This window comes from Callithrix jacchus, chromosome 13 (assembly GCF_049354715.1).
Source record: "Callithrix jacchus isolate 240 chromosome 13, calJac240_pri, whole genome shotgun sequence".
Classification (NCBI taxonomy): Eukaryota; Metazoa; Chordata; class Mammalia; order Primates; family Cebidae; genus Callithrix; species Callithrix jacchus.
Genome location: NC_133514.1, coordinates 42,681,795 through 42,705,292, shown reverse-complemented (window position 1 = coordinate 42,705,292; position 23,498 = coordinate 42,681,795). Strand labels below are relative to the sequence as shown.

General features: G+C 51.4%; 1 protein-coding gene across 32 annotated transcripts in view; it reads left to right on the top strand.

The window, feature by feature from the left end:
- Positions 1-23,498, top strand: part of ANK1 (ankyrin 1) — a 244,473-nt gene that overhangs the window by 190,464 nt on the left and 30,511 nt on the right. For 21 of the 32 annotated variants that reach the window (XM_078347624.1, XM_078347623.1, XM_078347608.1 and 18 more), the window contains 20 exons: positions 559-657; positions 903-1,001; positions 4,592-4,684; positions 5,113-5,185; positions 6,248-6,271; positions 7,155-7,251; positions 8,525-8,603; positions 9,870-9,967; positions 10,046-10,270; positions 11,313-11,467; positions 11,830-12,041; positions 12,492-12,696; positions 13,339-13,435; positions 13,661-13,889; positions 15,116-15,241; positions 15,372-15,491; positions 17,020-17,098; positions 17,358-17,432; positions 19,173-19,304; positions 20,780-20,926. In XM_078347624.1, the coding sequence (XP_078203750.1) occupies positions 559-657; positions 903-1,001; positions 4,592-4,684; positions 5,113-5,185; positions 6,248-6,271; positions 7,155-7,251; positions 8,525-8,603; positions 9,870-9,967; positions 10,046-10,270; positions 11,313-11,467; positions 11,830-12,041; positions 12,492-12,696; positions 13,339-13,435; positions 13,661-13,889; positions 15,116-15,241; positions 15,372-15,491; positions 17,020-17,098; positions 17,358-17,432; positions 19,173-19,304; positions 20,780-20,926 (2,464 nt within the window). The remainder of the gene's footprint in view (positions 1-558; positions 658-902; positions 1,002-4,591; positions 4,685-5,112; positions 5,186-6,247; positions 6,272-7,154; positions 7,252-8,524; positions 8,604-9,869; positions 9,968-10,045; positions 10,271-11,312; positions 11,468-11,829; positions 12,042-12,491; positions 12,697-13,338; positions 13,436-13,660; positions 13,890-15,115; positions 15,242-15,371; positions 15,492-17,019; positions 17,099-17,357; positions 17,433-19,172; positions 19,305-20,779; positions 20,927-23,498) is intronic. The other 11 variants (XM_078347620.1, XM_035270408.3, XM_078347606.1 and 8 more) reach the window with 1 other exon arrangement.

The window sequence follows — 23,498 nt, the reverse complement described above, 5'->3', positions numbered from 1 at the left end:
TTGGACAGCATTTTGGGGGCTTTTCAATGGGATTTCAGTTTTCTAATGGAAATAAGCCTGCTGTCATTGGAGTGACCATGACCCCTCAGCCCCATCTGCCCTCATCTCAGTGCCCTTCTCAGGCCTGAGGGCTTCTTTCTTCCTTCTTGAAATAGCCACCCCCCGGGATTTTATGACGCTACTCTCTCCTGGTTTCCCTCCTCCCTCTTTTCTGCCTCTGCCTCTAAGTATTGCCTCACCCCTTTGGCCCCACTTTTTGCCCTCCACTTTGTCTGGGGGACTTCACTCACCTCCGAGGCTCTCAGATCTCCCATGCACTGAGGACCCCAGCACAGCCCTCTTCTCACGGTTCAGTGTCCATTTCCCAGTTGCCCACCTGACATCTCCCCTTCCACAAGTGTCTCAGCCCAGTGGTTTCTCCTCAGCAGCAGCCATCCAGCTTGTCGGCCTCCCGAGGGGCTCCCTGTCCATTCTCTCTGAATCAGCTGCTTTGGGAAGGATTTCATGTGATGCCCCACTCAGGAGAGCTCCAGTCAGCCCTTCTCATCTGCCTTTCAGATGGGCTACACTCCCCTCCACGTGGCCAGTCATTACGGAAACATCAAGCTGGTGAAGTTTCTGCTGCAGCACCAGGCAGATGTCAATGCCAAGACCAAGGTACAGGGATGCCTCAACCCGACTCCTGTGCTGACCCTGCTCTATGCCATATGAGGGTGCAGCCAGAGCTGCTCTGCGGGCACCAAGGGCTCTGCCACAGTTTTGACTGTGGACCCTGAAGGAGGAACGGGGGAAAATGCATTCTATTAATGTCCCACTTAGAAGATGGACAGGCACTGTTGTGTGTGGGCAGATCTCTGTCTGTCGGCTGGCTAACCCTGCCAAAATGTCTGCTCGCTCTGCAGCTAGGATACAGCCCCCTGCACCAGGCAGCCCAGCAGGGACACACAGACATCGTGACTCTGCTTCTGAAAAATGGTGCTTCCCCAAATGAGGTCAGCTCGGTGAGTACACTCTCTCCCCTGAGTTTAGAAAACTCCCCATGGCAGCAGCCCTGGGTAACCTTCCCTAACGGTAGATGTTAATACATGTCTGGGGCCTGGCCAGGACCGCAGCACCCTAAAGCCACAGCTATCTTGGGTACCCTGGGACTGGGGTGCTGTGATCAGTTCCTCCTTCTGGTGAACTGATCATTTTCCTTTCAAGCACCATTTACACTCCCCTTTTATGTTTATTAAAATATTCTTGTTGAGTGTGGGTGCAGTGGCTCACATCTGTAATCACAGCACTTTGGGAGGCCAAGGTGGGAGGATTGCTTGCGAGCAGGAGTTCAAGACCAGTCTGAGCAACACAGTGAGTCCCTAAATCTGCAAAGCAATTGTGTTTAATTACCTGGGTATGGTAGCTCCTATTAGCTATAGTCCCAGCTAACTGGGAGGCTGAAGCAGGAGGATGGCTTGAGACCAGGGGGTCAAGGCTACAGTGAGCTGTGATTGTACCACTGCACTCCAGCCCGGATGACAGACCAAGACCTTGTGTCTTAAAAATATGTGTGTGTATATATATATATACACACACATACACACACACTATATATATATATACATACACACACTATATATATATACATACACACACTCTATATATATATATACATACACACACACTATATATATACATACACACACACTATATATATATACACATACACACACTATATATATACATACACACACACTATATATATACATACACACACTATATATATACATACACACACTATATATATATACATACACACACACTATATATATATACATATACACACACTATATATATACATACACACACACTATATATATACACATAGACACACACTATATATATACATACACACACACTATATATATATATACATACACACACTCTGTATATATATACATACACACACTATATATATATACATACACACACACTATATATATATACATACACACACACTATATATATACATACACACACACTATATATATACATACACACACTATATATATATACATACACACACTATATATATATATACATACACACACACTATATATATACATACACACTATATATATATACATACACACACACACTATATATATATACATACACACACACTATATATATACATACACACACACTATATATATATATACATACACACACACTATATATATACATACACACACTATATATATACATACACACACTATATATATACATACACACACACTATATATATATACATACACACACACTATATATATATACATACACACACACTATATATACATATACATACACACACACTATATATATACATACACACACACTATATATATATACATACACACACACTATATATATATACACATACACACTATATATATATACATACACACTATATATATATATACATACACACACTATATATATATACATACCCACACTCTATATATGTACATACACACACACTATATATATACATACACACACTATATATATATACATACACACACACTATATATATATACATACACACACACTATATATACATACACACACACTATATATATACATACACACACACTCTATATATATACATACACACACACTATATATATATACATACACACACACTATATATATACATACACACACATATATATATATGCATACACACACACTATATATATACATACACACACACTATATATATATACACACACACACTATATATATACATACACACACACACTATATATATATACATACACACACACTATATATATACATACACACACTATATATATATACATACACACACTATATATATACATACACACACTATATATATACATACACACACTATATATATATACATACACACACACTATATATATACATACACACACACTATATATATATACATACACACACACTATATATATATACACACACACACTATATATATACATACACACACACTATATATATATATATACATACACACACACTATATATATACATACACACACACTATATATATATACATACACACACACTATATATATATACACACACACACTATATATATACATACACACACACTATATATATATATACATACACACACACTATATATATACATACACACACACTATATATATATACACACACACACACTATATATATACATACACACACACTATATATATATATATACATACACACACACTATATATATACATACACACACACTATATATATATATACATACACACACACTATATATATATATACATACACACACACTGTATATATATACTTGTTGAAACCTCTTCTTAAATGCATGAAACTATTTTCACTATGGTGCAAGTGAACAAAATTAAATGTTGTGGGTGGTCCCTGATTGTTCAGGACTTGAGGTTACCTTTAGTGACATCAGCAATCATTGTTCAGTATGAGCTTCCTCATCTGACCATGCGGAGGCTCTGTGAAATTATCTCCACGTCTCCTTCTATTTCTGAAGGCATGTGGGCCCTTGGCTGGGCGCAGTGGCTCACACCTATAATTCCAGCACTTGGGAGGCCAAGGCAGGTGGATCACTTGAGGTCAGGAGTTCGAGACCAGCCTGGCCAACAAGGCAAAACCCTGTCTCTACTAAAAATACAAAAATTAGCCAGGTGAGGTGACAGGTGCTTGTAGTCCCAGCTGCTCAGGAGGTTGAGACACAAGAACTGCTTGAGTCCAGGAGGCAGAGGTTGCAGTGAGCCAAGATCACATAACTGCACTCCAGCCTGAGTGACAGAGCGAGACTCTGTCTCACAAAAAAAGAAAAAAAAGAAAAAAAAAAAAAAAAGGGACCCTTCATTGTAGATGTGGTTGCAGAAATTGCGACTGCAGCTGGGCTTGAATCTGAACGGATCCCAAGGCACATCCTGAAAGTAGAGATGTCAGAAGAAAAATCAAGCCTCAGGATCCATTTATGGTTGGTCACGTAGCTCTTTCTCTGCAAGCTGAAGTAGAAAATATGCCGTTGCTGTATTTCTGGTGATTGGTGATTTCTGAGTATTCTGATTAGAGTTCATTGAAGTATATGGAGTAAAACTCAACTATTTTAATACCGCATCACTGACACCCAAGAACAGACTTTGGGAGCAGCGAGCAGCCTCCCTCTGTCCTCACCCTCCTAAAATTGCACCTGGCAACTTCCTGACCTCTTTCCCAGGGGGTTCCCACTTGACAGAGCCTGACTTCTCCTGGGGTGATTTCCTCTGGGGGATTGCAAGGCCCCACACTTGATGCTGCAGATAGAAAGCACCGCTGCCCTCCCTCCTTCCACACCTGTCTCTGTGGGTGCTGCTGCTAACACACATCTAGGCACACACCCATGCAGAGATCTCTTTCTGGGCCCCACGGTGACGTCTGTCCACTCAGGTCTTCCTGAACAACTAGAAAATGAATTCAATATGTGTCTGAGGAGCCATCCCCGCCTCCCAGACTCCATCCCCTGTCTGACTGCACCCGGTTGCTCTTTTCCCAGGATGGAACCACACCTCTGGCCATAGCCAAGCGCTTGGGTTACATTTCTGTCACCGACGTACTCAAGGTTGTCACAGATGAAACCAGTTTCGTGGTATGTCTGCCTCTCCCTCGCACCCACCCTAGACACGCTCAGCCTGGCTCACGGGCGTGCCCAGGGTTACTCTGGAAGTGGGGTGCACTCTGGGTCTCCAGGACGCCCGTCAGAGGCGCCTCAGCCAAGAGGTGGGAGGTTGTCCTCCTTCCAGTGGAGCTGTGCTGCCACCTAGTGGCATGAGGACTCAGGGCGGGACCAGCGTTCCCGGGCAGCAGCGGGGTGGATGGGTTTGGGAAAGATGGGAAACCAGGTTTCCCGGGTCCCATCCCAGTGCTTCCTGCCTAGCAGCTTCCAGGCTGAGCGTCTCCTCCGTCTGTTTTCTTCATTTGAGGCAAACCCTACAGGCGTGACCAGAGAACCTCTGGACTGGTGGAAAAGTGCACAGCTCTAGTTTGCGTTGAATTCTCTGCTTTTTCTCGTTGTAGTTAGTCAGTGATAAGCATCGGATGAGTTTCCCTGAGACGGTAGATGAGATCCTGGATGTCTCGGAAGATGAAGGTAAGGTTGGGGTAATGAACTCAGGCTAGTGGGGACAGAGGGGCTCCGGGCACCCTCTAAGGGGGCTTCCTGCTACCTGCCGGCTTCGCTCCCTTACAGCACGCCCAAGCACTACAGATGAACATTGAAACTGGGCAGACCTGCTTTTTATAACTGTTGTCTATTATCAAAAATACTACTCCATCAATACAATCTTAGGTGAAGGAATATTGACTAAATTTTAAATCCCATGAAGTTTCAAAAATACATGTATGTTTACATAGATTATGCCTGAGTATCAAATTGGAGCATAGTTTACTAAGATCAACTCTCAGTGCTGTGAGGAGCTGGAATAAAATTCTGCCTGGTGCTTTCTTTGTGCTTTACTAAGGGGATTATTCAAAATCTGTCAGAATGCCTTATACTAAGCTGCACTTCTGACCACCCAGTAGGTCAGTAGGTTTTGGGTTATTTCTGTGATTACGAAATTACTATAATCTGGCTGGGTGCCTGGGTTCATGCCTGTAATCCCAGAACTTTGGGCAGCCAAGGTTGGATGATTGCTTGAGGCTAGGAGTTCAAGGCCGACCTGGGCAACATAGGGAGACCCCCGTCTCTACAAAAAAATTAGAACTAAAAATTAGCGGGGTGTGGTGGTGCACATCACTAGGCCCAGTTAGGAGGCTGAGATAGGAAGATTGCTTGAGTCCAAGAGCTTGAGGCCGCCATGAGCTGTAATCACCTTACTGCGCTCTAGCCTGGGTGACAGAGCAAGACCCTGTCTCTAAAAGAAAAAGAAAGAAATCACTATAGTCTCAGCTTCTATGAACTACAGAATGCTTCTAGCCTTTTTCCTACCCCCAACAAAACTTATTTCCTCACTGATTAGATGGGGATGTTGAATAGTAGGGTGGGCTGGATCAGCTCAGTGCTCCCTTCCATCCGGGTAATTCCGTGGTTGTATAACTTTGTCAACCAGAGAAGCAGAGCTCTCTGGTGTTCCTTTGGATAATATATATGCCTGTCACTTTAACTGCCTTCAATGTGGTCCTTCTTTCAACTCGGCTCTCCTTTGCTTTCCAGGAACTGCTCATATAACTATAATGGGTATGAAACGCTTTCTGTTTCCTGTGGTCTTTTTTCACCAGAGTGCATTTCACCCTAAGCAACCCAAACACTCACTAATCCATGCCTGCTTTCCATCTTCCTCTGACAGCTAATAATCTGGAGCCAGGAACTCGACTAAACCAGGGGATTCACACCCATGAGACCCATGCCCCAACGGGCAGCTCCCGCCCATCCATCTCTGTGTCTGTGCCCATGCTGCCGTGTTTGTGATCATAACTGCATGAGCTGTTGTTTTTCCATTCCGTCAGCTCCAGGTCACAAGCCAGGGCGCTCACTGCTGGGTGGCAATGCATGACCCCTAAAGGTCGATGCCTGGGGCTCCAGCTCCAGTTCAGGCTAGGAGAGAGAAACAAAGAGGCAGTCAGGGGTGCAGGCAGCCGATTCACCCATAGTTTGAACTTCTTCGTGATGGGCTTTGGAAGTAAGGAAGTTCTGGCTGCCATGGTTACAAAAAATTCTCCAGCCTTTGAAACGAGTGGGTCCAGTTCCACTGTAGTTTATTCTCCTGTCGGTGTGGAGTGGAAAAGAGCAGCAGCAGTTCCTTCTTTGGTGCTATGGCACACCAAAAAGAGCTATTTTGAATTAGAACTAAGTGAAGAAAGTCCCTTCTGGCTGTGGCTTTGGCCTCCCGCAAAGCCTCAGGCATCTAAGATGTCAGGAGCCAGCTGCCCTGCTCTCTATCCCAGCGGTGGAGGACCAGGACTGGGCAAAGACATAGCTCCCAGTCTCCTTGCAGCATTGAGGCCTTCCGCATGCCTCAGGAGCAAGCCCCAAGAGGCGGAGCAGAAACAGCACTTTTTAAAAAGAAAGAGGGACTCTTCTCCCTCCACCCTGTCGCTCACTTGAGCTCTTGCTGTTTCAGGGGAGGAACTCATCGGCTCCAAGGCTGAGAGGCAGGATTCCAGGGATGTCGATGAAGAGAAGGAGCTGCTGGATTTTGTGCCGAAGCTAGACCAAGTGTGAGCAGCGCTCCCAAGAGGGTCCCCGGGGGGATGCTGAGGTGCAGCCCTGTGGCTCAGAGCAGGGATTCTAGAGGGAGGAAGAGCACAGCAGGCCAGGTGCTGGGTGCGCTGCCTGTGGAGAGATGGTTTGCACCTCAGGATGCGCTCGCTCTGCACCTGAGCACAGAGGCCTCCCTCACACCACGCTGCCTAGATGCCTCTCTGCTCCTCTCCCAGGCTCCCCTCATTCACAGCCTTATATCCACACCCCTTCTCCCTCTTATGCACCCTCAACTTCTCATCCAAAAGTTGAGGAAGATGGCTGGGCGCAGTGGCTCACACCTGTAATCCCAGCACTTCGGGAGATTGAGGAGGGTGTCGGGAGTTCACGACCAGCCTGGCCAACATAGTGAAACCCCGTCTCTACCAAAAATACAAAATAACAGCCGCCACGTTGGCATCATCTATATTCCCAGCTACTCAGGAGGCTGAGGCAGGGGAATCGCTTGAACCTGGGAGGCAGAGGTTGCAGTGATCTGAGATCACACTACTGCACTCCAGCCTGGGCAGCAAGAGCAAAGTTCCGTCTCAAAGAAAAATAAATTTGAAGATTCACATTAGAAACTATTGCCAGGCTAAGCTCAAACTCTGACATCCCTCTGCCCCTGAGGGATGGGTGGGTACCAGCCCAGGGAGATCCGGGTCTGCCTGGACCATGCCTCTCATTCCCCGCTGTGACTGCTGTGGGTTATCTCACTGTGTGTACATTGTATGCAGGGACATTTTGCAAAGCAATCTAATAGTGACCACTTTGTAGGAACGCAGAGCCCTAGGTGTTTTCTGAAAAAAACGGAAGCGTCCTGTGGCTTATAGAAAACAGGGAAGTAGAACAAGCAGGGAGTGAAACCACTGGGGGGCACTTAGTCCATTTCAATTTGCTGGACATCTGTTAGAAAGAAATACAGAGCTCTAACCCTGACCATAAGCAACTTACAGATTCATTTGGTGGGATCCAAGCGCCCAGGGAGTGGTCGTGTAGCAATGCAGAAAGATACATTGTTAGCCAGAGCGGGGCCTCTGTCAACAGGCTCTACAGGTGCAGAAAGGGGTGAGGAGTGTAGGCTGGAGACACTAGGGAGGACTTTACGGAGGAGGAGATGGTCCTTCCACCAGGTTGTGAAGGGCAGTTGGGCTCTGCAGTGGAAAGTGGGAGGGAGAGACTTGGAAACAAGAGGAAGCTGTGTGCACGTGTGGATGAGCTCTGTGATGTTCTGGTGTTCTCATCTCGCAGGGTGGAATCTCCCGCCATCCCCAGGATTCCCTGTGTCACGCCCGAGACGGTGGTGATCAGGTCCGAAGAGCCGGAGCAGGTGAGAAGTTCCATCTCTGTGGTTTTCCTGCGTGGAGAGCATGTCCTGGGGTACCCAGGACAGTGATTGTTGAGGGATGGCCTGTATGTAGCACAATAGGAAATAAGAGCTCACACGCCACTCGCTGTCTAACCAGCATTCCATACTTGGACGCCCCACAATGGTGCAACATTGGTGGTGTTGGGTGGGCAGCGTCTGGGAGAGGTGGTCAGATGTGGCCCTTTTCTGTGGTGGCACAGTCCCTGGATGCAGCCCAGGACAGCAGCAGTGAGAAACCAGCTGGTCCTTGACCAGCCTTCTGTCTTCAACTCTTGGCTTAGGGTAGAAACTCCAGCCAGCAGATGTTTACCAGATTCCTGCTGTGCGCCCAGACAGGCTCAGGCAAGAGGACTGGGTGCCTGCCTCCTGGGAGCCAGGGCCCAACCAGGAAGAGTGGACTTGGACACATGAACCCAGTTAGCACCGAACCGGGAGGGAGAGCTGGGGAGTGCTCCACTGTGTGGTGTGAGTGCTCACAGAGTGCAGAGCAGGGCGGACTGAGCCAGCCCTAAGGTGGCTGGGAGGATTCTTGGAGGAGGGGAGATGTGGGGAGTGGAGAGGATTAGATCAACAAGGGTGAGGGACAAGGATGTTCTGGACTGGGGGAAAAACAAACGTGAAGATCCAGAGAGCATGGAGGCTAGGTTCAGGCCCTGCTGGCCATGACAAGGAAGCCTGGCATCCCTGTAGTTGCAGTGTTAACCTAAGGCAAGTCCCATTTCACAAGTGAGGAGCAGGAAGCCCCAAAGGGCAGGGGTCTGTTGTGTTCACCTTGTGGATTCCAGATGTCCACAGGGCAGGCAGCCTGCCCACAGCTAAGTGGTGGGGCGGTCACGGTGCTGGGATGCAGTATCCACCCTAGAGGAAGCCAGCTGGCTGAGGGCAGAGCTCCCGTGGGACAGAGCTGGAGAGAAGGGGACTGGGGACTGCAGCAAGTGCAGAGGGCCTGGGGCTGGGAGCCAGACTCAACAGCAAGGACCAGCTCCATCCATTCCAAGGCTCTGTCCCAGGGTCTTGAGCCTTGGAAAGGCATGGAGAGGGGAGGAAGCTCATGCTTCCTTTCAGACTCCAGGACAGGCATGTCTGACAGGGCGGTGCCGCGAGAGCACTTTCTCTACGGGGCACCTGGTTTCTGGTGGCAAGGCTCTTCCAAGCCTCCACACCCTGGCACAGCATCCAGCTGGCCCTGGCGGAAGTGGGACAGGAGGACCTCTTCTCTCTCCTCAGGCATCTAAAGAGTTTGATGAGGACTCCCTCATCCCCAGCAGCCCAGCCACTGAGACCTCAGACAACATCAGCCCGGTGGCCAGCCCAGTGCACACAGGGTGAGTGGCAGGCGCAGGGCTCAGGGACTCCCTTCTAGGGGATGCAGAAGCCCAACATGCCCCCAACCCCGCTCCTAGGTTTCTGGTGAGCTTCATGGTTGACGCCCGGGGTGGCTCCATGAGAGGAAGTCGCCACAACGGCCTGCGAGTGGTGATCCCGCCGCGGACGTGCGCAGCACCCACCCGCATCACCTGCCGCCTGGTCAAGCCCCAGAAGCTGAGCACGCCGCCCCCACTGGCTGAGGAGGAGGGCCTGGCCAGCAGGATCATTGCTCTAGGGCCCACGGGGGCACAGTTCCTGAGGTGAGCATGCACAGGCAGTTCGTGTCCTCACCTGTCCCTGTGCCATGGAGGCCACGCCACCTCCACTGTCCTGACGGGGAAACAGAACTGGGTGTCCCTCCCCCTTTCCTGGCATCCACAGCCCTGAGAGGGCTTACAACTCTCAAATCTTAGGTCGGGCCCAGTGGCTCATGCCTGTAATCTCAGTGCTTTGGAGGCTGAAGTGGGAGCATCCCTTGAGGCCAGGAGTTCGAGACCAGCCTGGGAAACAGCAAGACATCATTATTGTTAAAAAAAAAAAAAAGCAAAACCCAAAACAACTGTTAAATCTTGTGTGACACTAGAGAAAAGGCCACTCTGAGGCCCTGAGAGTCTGACCATTTATGCACTGAGAGTCCTGGGAAGGCGGCCTTCCAGCCATTTCCCCTGAGGACGAGGAGAGCACCCAGCTCCAGAGGCCTGTGCTCCACTCCCGTGAAGCAGCCTGGGCTCCCCCTGGAGCTTTGCTGCCCCCCAGGCACCATGGGTGTGATGTAGGGACAGGCCTGACCCAGAGGCCCTGCCTTCTACCTCTGTCCACCCTCTTGGTCCCCTCAGAGCGGTCACCACCATTTGCAAAGTAGCAAGTTTTCTCATTGACTCTTCTTAGTTCTCAAAGTGTCCCTCCAAAGGAAATGTGGGGAAACATTATGGCCAGTTGATAGATGAGGTCACCCATCTAGGGATGTCAGGTGGGTTTTTGGAATCAGGCCCAAGGACAGGATCCTTAGTTCATGGGAGCAGAGCCCCCATGAAGTGAGATGGCCCTGCCCTCACTGTCACTGTAGGCCTGGCGGGAGCAAGCAGGGCCATGGGAAGCCCTGCCCTTCCCCGCCCCCCACCCCCCACTCCCCACCCCCCACCCGCTGGTCTGGTCCACTTAGAGACCCGCCTGCAGGTGGGGCCTCCACATGGCTGCGGAAGCGCCTTCTCCCTCTGGGTGGGAGCCGGCAGCCCGATCTCTCCCTGTGGCCCGCCTACCGCACGTGAGCTCCTCCCCACCACCACTGTGTCCTCACCTCAGCCCTGTGATCGTGGAGATCCCGCACTTTGCCTCCCATGGCCGTGGAGACCGTGAGCTCGTGGTTCTGAGGAGCGAAAACGGCTCCGTGTGGAAGGAGCACAGGAGCCGCTATGGAGAAAGCTACCTGGATCAGATCCTCAACGGGATGGATGAAGGTAGGGGCAGGGGTTCCAGGGCTGGGTTTCCTCCTTCCGGAAGAGGGGTTTGAACTGTACCTTCAAGGTGGGCTTTCAGAGCCACCTGGAGTTTGGGAAGCCCCGAGAGGCTGGGAATGGCCCAGTGTGGTCAAGTCTTGTGTCTCCAGGACTTGAGAGGGGACACTCAGCCACCGCCTGCAGCTGCATCTGCTCTGCTGGGCCTCTGGGCCTGGGCACTTCTTCTGGCCACTGTGCCGCCAGGCACCTCGGGAGGGTGTGGGCACTGAATCTTGGGGACATGGAGGTTCTGGGGCCCCTGCAAGGTCTGAACTTGTGCCCGATGTGACACACGGGGTGCTGGCCTGTGCGTGTGGTTCCAGAGCTGGGGAGCCTGGAGGAGCTGGAGAAGAAGAGGGTATGCCGAATCATCACCACTGACTTCCCGCTGTACTTCGTGATCATGTCACGGCTCTGCCAGGACTATGATACCATCGGCCCTGAAGGCGGCGCCCTGAAGAGCAAGCTGGTGCCCCTGGTGCAGGCGACGTTCCCGGAGAACGCCGTCACCAAGAGAGTGAAGCTGGCTCTGCAGGTGATGCAGCCCTCCTTCCCGCCAGGTCCTGGGGTAGACTGACTCCAGGCGCCCAGGAAGGCCACCCTCTTTCCCCGGGACAGCCCCACGCTTTTGTCCAGTGCTATGAAATGCCACAGTAGAGAGCTGACCTTAAAGCTCACAGGAGAGTTGAGTGGGGAGGGTGAGGCAGAAGCTCCCTGATGAGTGGCAGAGCCCCTGGGAACCCATCAAGCCGCATGACCCCCGGGAGCTGACCTTGATGCAAGCAAAGATGCACCAGCCATGGGAGTGAGAGGCAGAGGAGAGGGGTAGAAAGAGCTCAGGAAGGCGGGCTACACGGTGTCGGTCCTGTGGTCCAACAGCTGGGGAGACCCCGTGCACCGAAGGCCAATCTTGCCAGTTGTGGGGCTGCCTCCCATCTGACAAACCCCTCTCCTGCTTGGGCCTGATGCCTCTGTCATCTCACAGGCACAGCCTGTCCCAGATGAACTTGTCACCAAGCTCCTGGGCAACCAGGCCACATTCAGCCCCATTGTCACTGTGGAACCCCGGCGCCGGAAGTTCCACCGCCCCATTGGGCTTCGGATCCCGCTTCCTCCTTCCTGGACTGACAACCCGAGGGACAGCGGGGAGGGAGACACCACCAGCCTGCGCCTGCTCTGCAGCGTCATTGGTGAGAGGGGCCCCTGCCTCAGACTTCCAGAACACAGTAGGGGAGTGACAGAAGGCAAAGCCCGCAGTCCCCTCGGGCTTTTTGGCTTCTCCAGGAATGAGGTGTTCTTCCAAGAGAAGGAAGGATGATGCAACTACATAAAAGTCCATCCCCCACCTGATGGCTCATGCCTGTAATCCCAGCACTGGGAGGCCGAGGTGGGTGGATCACCTGAGGTCAGGAGTTCAAGACCAGCCTGACCAACATGGAGAAACCCTGTCTCTATTAAAAATACAAAAATTAGCTAGATGTGGTGGTACATTCCTGTAATCTCAGCTACTCCAGAGGCTGAGGGAGGAGAATTGCTTGAACCTGGGAGCTGAGATCACGCCATTGCCCTGCAGCCTGGGCAACAACTCCATCTCAAAAAAAAAAAAAATGTCCATGCCCCTGGGGAATAACCTTCCAAGCCCTAGGAGGAGGGCATGCAGGTCACTAGGAGGGTAGGAGGAGGAGCAGAGGGTGAGGATAGGTGTGCCAGGGCTATAGACCAGGTGAGCCTCACCCAGTCTTACCCTTGCACACCAGGGCCTTAGCATTTTAGTAAGCTCCATGCTTACGTCCTAGAGACTGTCCCCAGCCCCATTTCTGCCGGTATTGCAGGTGGAACAGACCAGGCCCAGTGGGAAGACATAACAGGAACCACCAAGCTTGTATATGCCAATGAGTGCGCCAACTTCACCACCAACGTCTCTGCCAGGTGAGACGAGGTCAGCCCAGCCCAGGATGTGTGGGCCATCCTCAGGCTCCGTGCTGCTATCTAGGCCTGAGGCCAGGGCTCCATCATTGTCCCCTCCACATGGAAAACTCTGTGGCCCTGTGGCATTGTAACTGTGGCGTGGCTCACTGCCTGTTCCCGTCTGGATGGAAAGGATGCTCTCTGTTGGGCACTTGGGAACACAGTCTAACTCACCCTGCTTTTCAGGTTTTGGCTGTCGGACTGTCCTCGGACCGCCGAGGCTGTGAACTTCGCCACCCTGCTGTACAAAGAGCTTACCGCAGTGCCCTACATGGCCAAATTTGTCATCTTTGCCAAGATGAATGACCCCCGAGAGGGGCGCCTGCGCTGCTACTGCATGACAGATGACAAGGTGGATAAGACCCTTGAGCAGCATGAGAACTTCGTGGAGGTGGCCCGGAGCAGGGACATAGAGGTATGGGCTTGGGTCCTGCACCACCTACAGGACAAATCAGTGCCTGGTGCAGGCAGGCAGTCCTCCCTCTGTAGATGAGGGGCTCCATAGCTGTCTCTCTTTGAGACCCCTCTTGAGATGCATCTTAGAGAAGCTTCAGGAAAAGTGAGCGATGCCACCATGCATATCTCAGAGGCGACTGCAGGCTTTTGGTCTAGTGATCTGTGAAAAGAGGTGGGCATTTGCAGAAGGTCTTGTGCACCAGCGACTGTTAAAAGTGCTGGCCAGGCTGGGCGCAGTGGTTCTCGCCTGTTATCCCAGCACTTTAGGAGGCCGAGGCAGGTGGATCATTTGAGGTCATGAGTTCAAGACCAACCTGGCCAACGTGGTAAAACCCTGTCTCTACTGAAAATTAGCTGGGTGTGGTGGCTCACACCTGTAATCTCAGCTACTCGGGTGGCTGAGGCAGAAGAATCACTTGAACCTGGGAGGGAGAGGTTGCAATGAACCTCAGTTTTCTCGACTGTCAAATGGGTTAATGATCACTCCTCAATTGAAAGCTTTATCTACACAATAGGGGTCATTATTATAGGTGAGATCAAAGTAGAGCAAGTGCTTTCCAGCTCTTCTCATGACAAAGCATCTTTGGACAGACATAAAGCAGAACCTGGGTTTCAGTGTTAGAAACAGGATCTCGCTCTGTTGCCCAGACTGGAGTGTAGTGGTGCCGCGATCGCTCACTGCAGCCTCAAACTCCTGGCCTCCAGTGACCCTCCTGACTCTCACATAGCAGGGACTACAGGCACATGCCACCACACCTGGCTAATTTTTAAAAAAATTTTTTGTAAAGATGAGGGGTCTCCTTATGTTGCCCAGGCTGGTCTCAAACTCCTGACCTCAAGCAGTCCTCCCACTTTGGCCCCATAAAGTAGAGGGATTACAGGTGTTATCCACTGTGCCCAACCCAGAACCGAGTTAGTGCTTGATAGCAATTCTCGTCAACATCTCAGGGGTATTTGAAGATCCCTACATATTATAAAATCCTCTGAAGTCAGGAAGCATGCCTCATTCATCACAATTTTGGAAATAAAGCCGTTCCCAAAACAAACAGTGGATTTCTCAGCACACACCCCCATGCCTCTTGGCTGTGGCGGTGTGTGTCTTGGAGAGGGAAGGGCCGAAGGTTGAAGGTGGGACATCTGGGCCCTTCCCCCTGACAAGCTGTATCTGCTTTTCCTCTCCTGCAGGTGTTGGAGGGAATGTCCCTGTTTGCAGAACTCTCCGGGAACCTGGTGCCCGTGAAGAAAGCTGCCCAGCAGCGGAGCTTCCACTTCCAGTCTTTTCGGGAGAACCGTCTGGCCATACCTGTAAAGGTGCCGGCACCGCCTCTGGCTGGCCTCTCCTCTGGGTCTAGAAAGTTGGGGAGGCAGAATTCCGTAAACCAGACAGCCCAGTGGCCTATAAAAGGGCCCCTGAATCTTCCCTTTGTGTGATTGAGTTTAGGTGAGGGACAGCAGTCGAGAGCCAGGAGGGTCCCTGTCGTTTCTGCGTAAGGCGATGAAGTACGAGGACACCCAGCACATTCTCTGTCACCTCAACATCACCATGCCCCCCTGCACCAAGGTGAGCTGGCATCTGCCAAGGAGTCTGGCTGTAGACGTGTTCCCCGTAGGAGGTCCCCAGACAGACCCCAGGTGCAGCATTTCCAAGGGGCTTCTTCCTGGTGGAACTGCCTTGGAGTCCCCTGGAGCACACAGAGGGGCTGAGCTCTCCTCCACACGATCATTCTATGGCCTGGCAGGGAACCCTGCCCTGGCCCTCTCTGCAATGTGCAGTGCAGCTCTGGTCATATAACACGAGGAACAAATGTCAGTGTCAGATGACAAATGTCAGTGTCCCCTGACCCAAGGCCTCCAAGGTTTGCACCAAGGAGAGCTGCTAAGGTCTCCCAGCCCCTGCCCGGCTTCTCTCAGGCTGCTTTTTCATCTGCCTGCTTATCTTCCCAGGATGCTAGGCCCTCACAGAAGGGAAGCCTGGTGTCCTCAGCCACTGCAAACACCCAGGGTTTTGAGCTCAGCAAAGGAGTCTTGGCCACGTATGTTAATTTGTCGATACTTGTAAGAGTTTCCCAGTCACCACCTCTGCTAGGGACTTTGGAGGGATCATAGTCTCCAGACCGTCTCCGTGGTTTCGTTGGTGGTGTTTGCTGCTGTTGTTTCAATCATTAGCCTTCTATGCTAGACTAGGAAAGAAGCAAGGTTACATTCATAAGCCCCTGGCTCAATCTCTCTTCTTCTTAGTGATGAGACGAGAGTGAACTAACTTCTCTTTCAAAAGAGGATTTCCAGGCTGGGCTCAGAGGCTCATGCCTGTAATCCCAGTGCTTTGGGAGGCTGGGGCAAGAGGATTGCTTGAGCCCAGGAGTTCAAGACCAGTCTAGGCAACACAGTGAGATCCTGCCTGAACAAAAAAATAAAAATAAAAAATTAGCCAAGCATGGTGGCATGTGCCTGTAGTCCTAGCTACTCGGGAGGCTGAGGCTGGAGGATCACTTGAGGCCAGGAGTTTGAGGCTGCAGTGAGCCATGATCGTGCCACTGCACTGCACTCCAACCTCAGAGACAGAGTGAGACCCTGGCTCTTGAAAAAAAAAAGAGTATTTTCCTGCAGCCTTGGGCAGCGTCTGGATGCTTTGCCACAGGGCTGTGATTCCACAGGGCTAAGGCCTTAGGGCAGTATGGAAATGGGTCTTTCAAGTGGAAAGAAATCCAAGAAGAAAAGCAATATTTTAAATTCGAACCCATCTCCACTGCATATTAACTGGGTGATCTTGGGCAAGGAACTTAGTCTCTCTATGCCTCAGTTTCCTTATTGATGAAATGGGAGTAATACAGTACCCACCTCCTAGGTTACATAAGGATCCACAGATGATGGGGTGATGTGTGATTAATAACGCATGTGCGCTTGGTCAACTTCCCCTCACTCCCGCTCCTCCCATCCCATTACTCTGTGCTAAGTCCCTGAAGAAACGGACTGACTGTTTACCAGGACTGGGGTCATCCTTCCCTACCCCTGCAGCCTAGGAGCTCAGATCATCTTCTCTAGGAAGGTGGGGAGAGTCCAAACCCAAAGCACCCTTTCTTCTTCTGCAGGGGAGTGGAGCTGAAGATAGGAGAAGGACCCTGACACCCCTGGCCCTACGATACAGCATTCTCAGCGAGTCCACACCAGGTATAGCCTCTGGGTCATGGTGCGTGCTTGCTCCCTTCCGAGAAAGGTGGGTGTGAGCTCATCTCTCTGCAGCCAGGCAAGGGCTCGGCCCATTCCGAAAGCAGCTGCAGAGCTGTCTTGGGTCTTCCCGTGACCTTGCAGAGAGTCCAGACAATCACCCCAGTGTACACGGAAGCCACCTCCATCACAGGTTGTGTCCTCACACCTGTTGACTGTGTCCTGCCCTGGCTACTAAATGAAATCTAATGCTTCTCCTTAGGTTTTCTCAGTGGGACAGACCAGGCAGAGATGAAGATGGCTATTATTTCAGAGCACCTCGGTCTCAGCTGGGCAGGTGAGTGGGGAATTGGGGGCAGAAAAGCACTTTGTCCATCTCACCTACCCTCTTCCCCAGTAATGAGCAATGAATGAGGCCTTTCTAACCCTCCTTTTATCACCCACGTGTTATCTGACTTATGATTGTCTGGGCTGGGTCTGCTGTCCACATCACACCACTGGGTGCCCATGGAAGGGGGAGCCCCCCTGCCTCCATCTCTATCTGACTTTCCTTTCTAAGAAAGAGTCAACTTTTGACTTTACAGGAGATCTTGAAAATGAAGGAAAGAAAGGGCAAGTCCCAGCATATTTGCCTATGGTCTGTGGCTGTGGCTCGCAGAAGTGCTGCCAACCATCTGGGTAGATCTTATTTCAAGGGAGGCAGGTGGACAAACAAAGTCAAGGCTCGGAATGTGCTGTGCGCAGCCGCAGACCCTAGAACTGGATTCTCCCTGTGTAACCACTGCAGGTCCACTGCCCGATGTGAGTGGCATGTCAAGACACGCGGAGGCAGGGGTTTGCACCAGGGAAAGAGGCTTAGTCACAGGGCCGCCTGGCAGGTGATTGGTTGAAGAGTGCAGGGTGAAATCATGGACAGGGAGAAGAAGAAGCTACATTCTCGTGCTGATCCCTGTCTTCCAACTGGTTGCTGGAATTGGGGGTCTGAAAACCATCTTAAGGTATCCTTAAACAGAAGCCTAATGTCAGAGACCCTGTCCGTAGGAATAATGGGGGTGCGAGTGGTCAGTATCCAGCACTGTGTGGCTTTGAGCAGCAAAGAAGAGGACCCAAGTGCAGCTTGGTGGATGCCGAATTATAACTGTCTTCTGTCTAGAGCCCAGCTTGAAATTCTTGTTGATGCTGAGGAGATGGCTTCCCCTCCCCCTCCTTATTTTTTGTTAGCTTTTATATGAGTGGGCTCCCTTCATTCACTCGCCCTGCAGAACACTTTAGACACACTCAGAAACCTTGGCAGTAACTTGTGGAAGTTATTGCCAGAAGTTCAGAAGTTCAGACAGGGCTCATTCTTTAAACCGTGACTGCTGGATGCTCAGAAGGCATGCGTGTGCATACATGTGTGGGTGTATGTGTTGTGTGCGTGTTCTGATTCTCACCATCACTTTCTCCCCAGTCTTCTTCATCCTTAAAATTAGACTCTAATGCTGTTTTCCTTCTAAAGAAATAACAATAAAAATAATGGGGGATTTTGGCTAACAGTCTGCATTATTGCCTCGCATTTAGATGGGAACTGGTATTTTCATTTTAAATGTAAATAGCACCTCTCCCTGAAGAAGCATAAGCTCCAAAGTCCATTTCTGTTCTCATTGGCTCTCAGCAGCATGGCATGGCGTCCTGGTGTGGCACAGGCAGCGCTGGGCTGAGAATTGGCAGATGCAGCTCTCTCCTGGCTCAGGGACTCCCTGGCTCTGTGAACTTGCAGAAGTTGCTGACCTTGCCAAGAGGTCCTGTCATCTCATATTGGAAGTTATGAAAGGGAGAAAGGACCTTCATTCATTCATTCAGTACCTATTTATCAAGCACCCCTCCATTCTCCCTTTTTCTGAAGATAGGAAGGTATAGGTGCTGGCATTTCATGAGGAATTAATTTCTTGATAAGAAAGAACACCAGGTCCACAGGGAGGCTGCCCAACAGCTCCCTGTGCTCCCCGCTGGGTGCCCCCCTGCTGCAGTGCCCACCCAGCCTGTGTGCTGGAGGCCCCCTCGTGGCTCACACCTGCTGTTGATTCCTTGCTTGCAGAGCTGGCCCGGGAGCTGCAGTTCAGTGTGGAAGACATCAACAGGATCCGAGTGGAAAACCCCAACTCCCTGTTGGAGCAGAGCGTGGCCTTGCTGAACCTCTGGGTCATCCGTGAAGGCCAAAACGCAAAGAGTCAGTACCGTTCCACTGAGGAAACCTGTCCTAGGACCTACTCCCCACCAAACGAGTGGGGACTCCAAAGGCCAGTGTCATGAATGCAATTTTCTTCCTTCAAATTCCATTCATGACACTGGCCTTTGGAGTCAGTCTGTCTCTGTCTCACAGGCACGCAAAAACCACTCCCGTCAGGAGGTCTTCCAGGCAGTCCTGCCAGAAGGCATGAGCAGAGAAGCTTGGCCTCAGCCTTTCCACACCCTTGGAATAAGATTAAAATTGCAAGGCCTGGCACAGTGGCTCACTCCTGTAGTCCCCACACTTTGGGAGGCCAAGATGGGAGGATTGCTAGAGCCCAGGAGTTCGAGGCCAGACTGGGCAACATAGCCCTTTAAAAATTAGCCAGGTGTGGTGGCACATACCTATAGTCCCAGCTATTCTGGAGGCTGAGGCAGGAGGATCACTTGAGCCTAGGAGGCCAAGGCTGCAGTGAGCTATGATTGCATTGCTGCACTCCAGCCTGGGCAACAAGCAAAACCCTGAATGACCACGTGTGTACAAGGTGTATGACTCATCTTTGAGGTCTTCCTGTTGAATTTTCCAAGCAAATGAGTATTGTCCTCTCAGGACTTATTGGGGTCTGGGTGAGCCGGACCCCAGTCTGAAGCAGTTCTCATTCTCCCTGGAGCTTCCTCCAACCTGGAGGGAGCTTTGCCTCATTCTCATTTCAGCTCCTCCTCAACCAGATTCCCAGACTCAAAACTACTGAGCAGAAATTCAGATGATTTGTATCTCAAATCATCTGGCACGACCAAGAATTTCAAAAGGAGAGAATCTTAATCATTCTCATTCGTATTTTCTTGTAGGACTCCTCTTAGATTAGATTACCCCCCCAAAAAAAACACAGTCTTTATAGACTTTTAAGTTGGCCACTGTGGTGGGACAAAGTGGCTCAAACTGGTAATCCCAGCACTTTGGGAGGCCAAGGCAGGCGGATCACTTGAAGTTGGGAGTTGGAGACCAGTTTGGCCAACACGGTGAAACCCTGTCTCTACTAAAAATACAAAAAATTAGCCAGGCGTGATGGCACACGCCTGTAATCCCAGCTACTTGGGAGGCCGAGGCACAAGAATTGCTTGAACCCGGGAGGCAGAGGTTGCAGTGAGCTGAGATTGCGCCCCTGCACTCCAGCCTGGGTGATGGAGTGAGACCAATAAATAAAATAATTTTTTATTTTTATTTTTGTAACAGAGACCGATAAATAAAATGATTGCCCACTGTTGCATTTGGAAAAGATCTGTTAAAGAATAAAAAGTATTCTCCCAAGAGGAAGTATTTTTCGTTCATGAGACAACAGGGTGCCTCCACCTTCTGAAAAAAATCATCTCCTTTTCATCTCCTTTCTCCATCTTCGTCCTGGCCGAATTTTCTGAGCCAGTGTGATCCTCCCTCGCCACCACGGAGTAACACGCATCTCTCTTCTGTGCCCACAGTGGAGAATCTGTGCTCGGCTCTGCGGAGCATCGACCGTGGAGAGATCGTGAACATGCTGGAGGGCTCCGGCAGACAGAGCCGCAACCTGAAACCGGACCGGCGGCACGGGGACCGAGACTACTCGCTGTCACCCTCCCAGATGAATGGTGAGTGTCGCCTGGATCAGGCAGGGACCTAGTCGAGCCGGGGTCCTGCCCTACAGGCATCAGCACCAATAACCCCTTCCCACAACGCTTCCTCCCTCAAAGCCTGCTCTCCCTCCCATTGGAGAGAGGTCTGGTTTGTCAGCAATGAATTCCTCCTTGGAGGTGGGGACAGCAGAAGAGAGAGAAGTGAGGAGGAGAGAAAGATGGCCACTCCTGAGGAGGGGAGCATTGCCTGCTGCCTGCCTCTGCCGCCCTGCAGAACGGCCCCTGGGCCCTTGCCATCAGCAACTGTGTCCCCACAGGGTCTGGTGTATGGGAAGGAGCTGAGTCAGAGGTGGCCAGCCAGACCCTGCCCCTACACAGCTGCAGACTTTGCGGCACCTCTTTGCAAGGCATGGACCCTCTCTGGGGCATCAGTGTCCCCATCTGTAAAATGGTCAGTGGTTGGGAAGCAGAGGGCATGGAGATTCCCGGCCCCAGGTCTAGTGTCTAGAGCAGTTTAACTGGACGGTTTTACAAGTCCTGCTGAGGCCACTTCTGGGGACTGAGCACTTTGCTCTTCCTGGAGCCGGTCTCTCTGCTCTTTCTTGTCTCCCTTTTCTATTATCTCATCTCCTTCCATCACTCTTTGTTGATGTGATTCAGCATGGCAGGGATCCCCCCGTGAGATCCAGCCTGAGGAGAGGATGCCCAGGAGGCTGTGACCTCTGCCCCCAAGCCCCTGACATTCCTGGGCTGGGCCCCCTGCAACCGCTTCCTCGCCCACCTCCACTCTGGCCAGCAGGTGCATAAACAGCGAGGCTCTGCTGTCCGGCCAGGAGCTCTGGGATCTAGGCCCTTCCTTGCTGCCAACTCCCTGTGTGACTGAGCCCTCTCCCCTTCTGTAAAATCAGCAAGTTGGATTGGATCCCTAAAATTCCCTACAGACCTTGAAACAAAATTTCCATTTCTGTGACATGTCTTCCTCAGATGGCTGACGCACCACCCTGAATGCGGGCATGGTGATGTGTATGCTCCTCCAGCTCCTAGTCTTAAGGACCATCCCCGCCATGCCTGGGCTGGAGATGGACACCTGTGGCTGGGTGCACAGTGGGGGATGGGGGCGGTTGAGGGCTAGTTCCAGGTGGGCCTGGGCACAGAGCCCCTGCCAAGGGACCCTGTGCTTGCCGAGCCCCTCCTTGTGCCCTGCCCCAAGTCCTGTGTGTCCTGAAGCGTGCCATCTCGCGGCCTGGGAGCAGGGCCCATCTGCTGATCACGTCCTGTTGCCTCTCTTCTGCCTCTGACCTCATCTTGACCTCTGTGCTCACACTGTCACGCTGCCTGTCTCCATTGTCTCCACTGTCCCCACCTCGGCAGGCACAGAGCCAGCCACGTCCACATGCATGTTATGGCCCCCAGCCCTGTCCCCCCGCCGCGCATCTCATGGCTGTGTCCTGGGTGTGCATGGGTGCGTGTGTGTGTGTGTGTGTGTCCATGTGGGTGCGTGCATGCGCGTGTGCACAGGTGTCGCCAGGAGGTGCTGCCTGCCCACTCCCCGGGTCCACCCCCATGGGGGATTCCAGCCTCCCCCTCAGGGGACCCCCCGGCCAGGGCTGGTGACAAAGCCCTTCCCCCTTCTCGTGTGTCGAGGCTTCTTTGACACCCAGCATGCACTTCCGGTCAAGTCAGATTTGCACACTTTCGATTTCCCATGCCCTGATTAAGCACCTACAGGACAACGAGCCACCAGGGCCACATGAGTGTGAATATTCACAGTTACAGACCTGGGCATCCATGAGCGTCTTCCGGGGCTACAGAACCCTGGCTCCCTCCAGGCCTTAAGTCATTCTTGCCCGAGTGGTTCTAAACCCCTGTGTGGGACCGGGCCTGTGCGCTCCATGTCTGCTGAAAGGGCTCTGTCTCAGGTCAGCCCATTTGGCATATATTTTTCAAGCCTCACCCACACACTAGGCACTGTTCTAGGCAGGAGAGAGAAACCTGTTCTCAACTAGACAAAACTAAACAAAACTAAATTATTCCTTTGAGAAGCTTTTCCATGATGCAAGGGAAGCGGGTGGCATTCGAGCACTTGCCGGAGATGAGGCATTGGGGAGGGGCGTTTCACAGCAGGGAGTGTGAAGAGGGCCTTCCTGGTACATTCACAGGATGGGGAGGTGGCTGGAGGCTGGGGCAGAGGGACAGAGGGCAACACGCAGCCCACCCGTAGACTGTCATGAGGACACTGGATTTGACGTGGAGTGAGCTGGAAAGCCATCAGAGGGCCAAAGAGTGGCATGATTGCACTTAAGTCTTCAAGGGAGTCTGCTCCGGAGTAGTTGATTTCAGATGGTCACAGTCATGCCCTGTGCTTCCTGGCTGCTCTGTGCAGCCTCAACAGCCCCAACGCACACTCCGGTGGGTCCCCGTAGACCCAGCTATGTGCCCTGCACACCCTCCCCCAGCCCCAGCAGACTTGTACCAACGCCCTGTTTGGTCCGGAATCAGCTTCTTTGTGTTTTTCCTGCCTTCCTCCCTGCTCCAGGAAGACCGGCCCTCATCTGAGTGCCTTTGGTCTGGAGAGAAGGTGACAGGA